The sequence below is a fragment of the Ichthyophthirius multifiliis genome, assembly GCF_000220395.1.
Source record: "Ichthyophthirius multifiliis unplaced genomic scaffold scaff_1120509249782, whole genome shotgun sequence".
In the NCBI taxonomy this organism is placed as follows: Eukaryota; Ciliophora; class Oligohymenophorea; order Hymenostomatida; genus Ichthyophthirius; species Ichthyophthirius multifiliis.
This window is the reverse complement of record NW_004087329.1, coordinates 1,191-7,981: the sequence shown is the minus strand read 5'-3', so window position 1 is coordinate 7,981 and position 6,791 is coordinate 1,191. Positions and strand designations below refer to the sequence as shown.

The window sequence follows — 6,791 nt, the reverse complement described above, 5'->3', positions numbered from 1 at the left end:
TTTTGCATATAAATAATATATGAAAAATAATAATGATGTATAATATAGTTATTAATAAAGATATATAAGTTAATTATGCTTAACAAAAATATTACCAATAATTAGTAAAATTGTAAATAATAATTTCTTTTAAATATTTATAAATATATGTATTGTGGCAAACCTTATTATTTTAAGTTTTAATAAATTCCCATAATACATTAAAGAAACATAAGTTATTTTACGTAATTAAAAAAAAAATATGTTAAAATACTATAAATATATATAGATATAGATATAGATATATATATATATATATATATATATATATATATATTTATATATATATAAGAAACTGCAAATCTTTTTTTTATCGCTTTATTTCTAATAGATGATATAAAAAATTTAATTTAATTATAATCCCAAGCATAAATGAAATAATTTATTTTTTACATTGAAATTATTATAGATTTGTCATCTTTTGTAAAATAAAAAAACTATTTTATTTAATAATAAAATAAATAAGATAACAAATATAGTTTAATAAAAACAATAGCCTATTTCAGCTATTAAAGGTACCAAAATTCTAAAAAGCCTTACTTATTTTAAGAATCCGGATTATATAATATTGATAGAAGCTGCAAATCATAGCATACCTTTACTATTTAATATGTTATTAATGGTAATATGCTTTATGTATACAGGTTCAATTATTGGAATGTGGTTATTTGCAGGTAAACTCAAATTTAATGAAACAGGTGATTTAGATTTAGAAAACGGGTATATACATTCAGGATTAATAAAAAATTGTTTTAATTTTTTTTTTTATAAAAAAAAAGTATCTCTCCACGTCTAAATTTCGATACACTTAAAGAATCTTTTACATCTATATATGTAATTTTATAAGGAGATTAATATAATAATGTTTGGAATGATTGCGTGAAAAGTATAGGGGGGCTTATTTCTCACCCTTATTTTATTATTCTATTGATTATAGGAAGAATTATTTTTTAGAATGCTTTTGTTGCAATTATAATTTAATCATTTGATCAAGCAAAGAAATTAAAAAAATTAAATCAATAAAGTTCATAATATGATTAATAAAGTAACATATACATTATATTGTATATTAATAATAAAACAAAAAAAGGTTTAATAACTAATGGGAAGTAATAAGATAATAGAAAATAAATAATAAAAATAAACTACTCATAAAATAAAAAAAGATTATAAAAAATTATACAATTTAATTCTTTTTAATTATAAAAAAGACAAAAAAATAAGATTTTGCAAGAATAATAAACCTTTGATTTAATTAGATAGAAATTTAAATTATCTTTTGTACTTTTTTATTTTAAATTATAAATATAATTTTTATATATAAAGAAATAATAAATAATTAACCTAATTAAATATATGAAAAATAGCTCATGTTTTATTTTCCATAAAGATTCTTAATTTAGAATAAAAACTAAATAATTGATTTCTAATTAATATTGGGATAATAGTATTTTAAGTAAAATAATTAAACTAAATATATTTAACTAAACAAAAAAATATAAAGTATTAATAATACTCAGTTCAATTTCTCTTGCAATTGATAATCCATTAAACGATAATAATAGCGCCTTAAAGATATTTCTTCATAATTTAGATATATTTTTTACAGTTATTTTCTATATAGAAGCTTTTATTAAGATAATAGCATAAGGTTTTATTTTTAATTATAAATAAAACAAAAATGCTTATTTAAGAAATAAATGGAATATATTAGATTTAACAATATTAATTGTAATAAACAAAAAAAAAAATTCTTAAAAAAAAAAAAAAGACATCAATTATTGATTTAGCAGAAATATCTCAATATAAAACTTTAAAATCAATATAATCATTAAGAGCCTTGCGTGTTTTAAGACCTTTAAGGCTAGTTTAAAGAAACGAATCATTAAAGTTATTAGTAAATAGTTTATTTTAAACTATTCCAGTATTAATAAGTTTTATTTTATCTTCAGGAATAGTACTTTGGATAATATCAATATTTTTAGTAGATAAATTTAAAGGAGGTTTTTATTATTGTAATTTACCTCAAAAAGAATTATTAGGAAAAGTAAATACTAAAGAGGATTGTATTAATTAAAATGGAAAATGGAGAAACTATTTTTTTAATTTTGATAATATATAAAATTCAATAATAAATATGATAAAAGTAAAAAGTTAAAAAAAATAAAAAAATTATAAAAATAAAAAAGATTATGGCTGGTGAAAACTGGATTCCTTTAATGTGGGCTTCTATAGATTTTGTAGGAATAGATAAACAGCCGATAATAAAAAATGATTATAATTATTCAATATTGTATTTTTTTTTAGTTTATATAGGAAACATATACGGAATAAATCTATATAGAGGATTAGTTGTAAATAAACTTAATAGAATAAAATATATTTTATTTGGTTAAACAAATCTATCCAAAATATAATAAGAATGGGTTGATATATAAAGGTTTATGATAAATAGTAGATTTAAGATTAAAATTCCTGAACCTTCTTTAAAATATAGAAGAATTTGTTATTTAATTGCTTCAAATTGTAAATTTGAAAAAGTGATTATGTTTTCGATTCTTATTAATATTACCGTAAATGCTTTTTATTATAGAAATATTCCTGAAATAGGTGTTTATATTATAAATATATTTAATATAAGTTTTCTTGGTATTTTTCATTTTGAATGCTTTATTAAAATATATGGATTAGGATTTTATTATTTTAGAGATTCATGGAATAAGTATTTTTTTTTTTAAAAAAAAAAATATTATTAATAAATATAAAAGGTTTGACTTTTTACTTCTTGTATTAAATGATATCTCATAATTAATTGCGTTTTTTATTGATTTAAATTTTTTTTATTGTCTACCGATAATAACTAGTTCTTTAAGATTAGGAAAGATAGTTAAATATGTAAAAATAAAAAAACATATATAAATATTTTATTGCTTTAAACAAAAAAGATAAGGTTATCATAATAAATAAAAGTAATAATAGATACAATATACTATTTATTACCTTCATTATTAAATATCACAGGTTTAATATGTTTGATGAGTTTTATATTTTCAATATTAGGCATGAATATGTTTTCAAGTATAAAAATATTCAATAACAAACCTGACTATAATTAATATGAATAATAATCAGAATAAATAGAATATGAATATAATTTAAATTTTGAGACATTTTAAGGAGCAATTTTAATAGTTTTAGAATGTGTAACAAATTAAAATTGGGACAAATATATGATATAATTTGCACAGGGCAATCTAAATTGTAAATCTTAAACATACTAAGAATAACAATAGTAAGGAATTAATGGATGTGGGAGTTATTTTAGTTATCCATATTTTATTATTATAGTGTATTTTATAAGGTACATTATTACCAGTCTTTTTTTGGCTTATGTAATAGATGGGTTTATTTAGACTTTGAAATAAACGGAAACTATTATAAGTAGAAATCAACTTGATTTTATACTTGAGAAATGGTAAGAATATGACCCGTTTGGGACTGGATTTATATCACCTAATGATTTTTATTTTTTGTTTTTGGAAATTAATTAATGGTTTGGATTAGAAAGTGTAGATATAAATTTATAAATTAAATAAATGAATGATTATAATAATAAAGGAAATTAAAATAATTAGATTTTGAATTTTAAAACTAAGAAAAAATATATATCACTAAAAAATAAATGTTCTAAAAACTTAAAAATTTCAATATTTAATTATATTATAATCAAAAAGTACATTTTAGTGATTTTTGTATTAAATTATCAAGAAATGTTATAATAAGAAAAGCTATGGAAAACAAAATTAAAGATGATAATATTATTGATAATAAAATTAAGTAAATTTTTTTTAAAAAAAAACAAAATAAAATAAATAATAAAAAAAAAAAAAGAATCTAAAATAATGTAATGGAAAATTTAATTAGATTCTGGGAAGAAAAATATGATGGTATTTTTTATTTTTTTTGCTTAAATATATAATTTATATTATTTTCTTTTATTTTAAAAAGGATTAAAAAAAGCCAATTAAAAAAAAAGAGAGATGGGTATGGAACACATGAATTTAAAAATAATGGATTATTATGCAACTATATTAATAAAATAATGGTATTTCTAAATTAGAAAACAAAAATAAATAAAGCAATAAATAAAAGAAAACAATTAATAAAACATAGATATAATATAAGAAAAAAAAAGAAATAGACCCCTATTTATAAGAAAATAAAAAGATAAAACAGAATCGAGAATTAATAATTTAATATTATAAAATAAAATTACTAGCTAAGAAAATTAGTAATAAAATAATGAATAAAGTGAAAATTAAAATAAGGAAATTCTCAAAAATGTTAACACGTATTTTAAAAAATTTAAGGGAAATAAAAATTTTAGACAATCAATTATTTAAAATATTTTTACGTGTCCTCATAATTAAAAAGATATTAAAAATAATATTTATGTGCAGTAAGAATTGAAAAATTATTAATAATTTCATAATTTTGTTATTAAAAAATAAAACTTAGGAAAAAAGTTTCCTGTTAATGTATTTTAATTTTTTTACATATTTTTTTTTATTATTATTTTTTTTTTTTAAAAAAAAAAAGATAGAAAATGATTATGAATCATTAAAAATAGATAAAAAAGCTATTTCTTCTACTTTTATTTAATAAAAAATAAAAGATACAAAATAAATTAATTAATGAAAAAGTATATAAATATTTTTTTAAATCATATAATTAAAAAAAATGTTTAATTAATTAAAAAACAAAAGATTTTAACAAAATTAAATATATATTATAAAAAAATTAAATTTAAAATAATAGATATTTATAAATTAATATTATTCTTTAACTAAATTAATATATAGATAGATTTAAATATAAAAGAATTTAAATTTATATATTATTATTAATTAATATTAAAATTATATAATAATATTTAAAATTTTCTTTTCTTAAAAAAAATAAAATAAAAAAAAAATATAAAATTAAATATTTTTAATTTTTTAATGGAAATTATTATACATAACAAACAAATAATTAGAACTTTATTATATTAAATTTTATTTATTTAAAATATTGAATATACATTATATTATAATTGTTTTTAAATTTAAACTAATTAAAAAAATAAAAATATATATATACATATATAAATATATATATATATATATTTATTTATATATATAATTTTTTTTCACATTTAAAGTAATTTTTTAAAAAATATTAATATTTAATATAAAAAATATATTAAATTCTTAAATATTTTTATTTTAATTTATATATTATGTTTACTTTATTAATTAATTAAATAATAAATTTATATTTTTATAATTTTATTGTTTAATCATATTAATTTAAATATATTGAATCTATAAAAAAATATATAAATATTTTTATAAAATATAAATTTATATAATATCTTTATCTAAATTTACAATAAAATATAATTTTAATATATTTTTTAAAAAATTAATAATTTTATTCGCATTTAGATTTTTTTTTTTTAAACATAGTATATTTATTTAAAATATATTTGATATTAATTTATATAAAAAAAATAAATATAAAATATAAAATTTAAATATTTTTTTATTTTTCTTCTTCTTAATTATAATATAATAATATAATTTAAAAAAAATAAATATTCGTTTTTTTAAAGATTTTAAAGTAAAAATGAATTAAAAATTTACAAATAACTACATTCCATATTATGAAGGACTTTTTAATTCTGAATATATTAAAGAAGATTTACTCACTCCTTCTAAACCCCAATAGTTTTTAATTAATACGTTCCTTAATAGAATAATATAATATAAAATAACAAATAAATGAATTTTTGTGGGTAAAATATTTAAAAAATAAAAAATTTAAAAAAAAATAAAAAATTAAGACCCTAAGTAGAAAATTAATAATTTAATTATTATCCTTAATGTTCTTAATATGCTTAAATTCCAAATTGCTAAGAATAAAATTACTATTAAAATAATATTTAATGCAAATAATATATAAATTAAAATTATATTTACTAACCATACTATAATGAATAATACGATTATATGAATAATATATAATATATGACGCCTTCTTAATAAGAAATATAATAAACTAATTCTTATTAAGTAAATTCTTCATAATTTTAATAATAGCAATTATAATAATAATAATAATAATAATAATAATAATAATAATAATAATAATAATAATAATAGCATAATATAATAATAAGATTTATAAAGACTAAATATTGAATATGATAAACAAAGTAAAAATTCATCAACTTTAGAAGAGAAAATGTAATTCTAAAATAATCCATAATTCAAATATATACAAAACTTAAGTGAAAGTTAAGGATAAATATAAAATACTGCAGATTTTAACTTAAATTAATTTAATTAATAAACAAATAATATAAGCTAATAGCATTAATAATAAAAGACATAATAATATCAAAATTAAATATAATAATAATAAATGTAATTGCATTAAAAACTATAAATATGTAACAATAATAATAATAATATGATTAATAATAATAAAAACACTAAAAATTATTACAAAAATAATAACAATAATATTTCCAAATTTAGAATTAACCACAGTAGTAATCAAATATAATATAATAGCAAATACATTTATAATAATAATAAATTTCTCTAAAATAATAATAAAATCCTTTAAAATAATAGAAATAAGTTCATTTATAATAATAATAAATACCTTTAATATAATAAGAAGAATAATCATAAATTCCTTTA

General features: G+C 15.2%; 1 protein-coding gene across 1 annotated transcript, besides 10 other annotated features; it reads left to right on the top strand. All coding sequences in view use genetic code 6, as the record gives it.

Moving 5' to 3' along the window:
- Window positions 1-253: 253 nt before the first annotated feature.
- Window positions 254-329: a microsatellite.
- A 206-nt stretch (window positions 330-535) lies between these two features.
- Window positions 536-2,934, top strand: IMG5_032050 (the record flags this gene model as incomplete). The annotated part of the gene is made up of 6 exons (XM_004039155.1): window positions 536-759; window positions 819-1,495; window positions 1,544-1,770; window positions 1,811-2,185; window positions 2,229-2,761; window positions 2,808-2,934. Coding segments are annotated over 6 exons (2,163 nt in total), but the record flags the coding sequence as incomplete, so codon positions are not given.
- Window positions 1,151-1,184: a microsatellite.
- Window positions 2,188-2,233: a microsatellite.
- Window positions 2,199-2,233: a microsatellite.
- A 1,652-nt stretch (window positions 2,935-4,586) lies between the features above and the next one.
- Window positions 4,587-4,625: a microsatellite.
- A 313-nt stretch (window positions 4,626-4,938) lies between these two features.
- Window positions 4,939-4,980: a microsatellite.
- Window positions 4,981-5,169: 189 nt separating this feature from the next.
- Window positions 5,170-5,222: a microsatellite.
- Window positions 5,223-5,879: 657 nt separating this feature from the next.
- Window positions 5,880-5,911: a microsatellite.
- A 262-nt stretch (window positions 5,912-6,173) lies between these two features.
- Window positions 6,174-6,261: a microsatellite.
- A 408-nt stretch (window positions 6,262-6,669) lies between these two features.
- Window positions 6,670-6,767: a microsatellite.
- Between the last annotated feature and the right edge of the window lie 24 nt (window positions 6,768-6,791).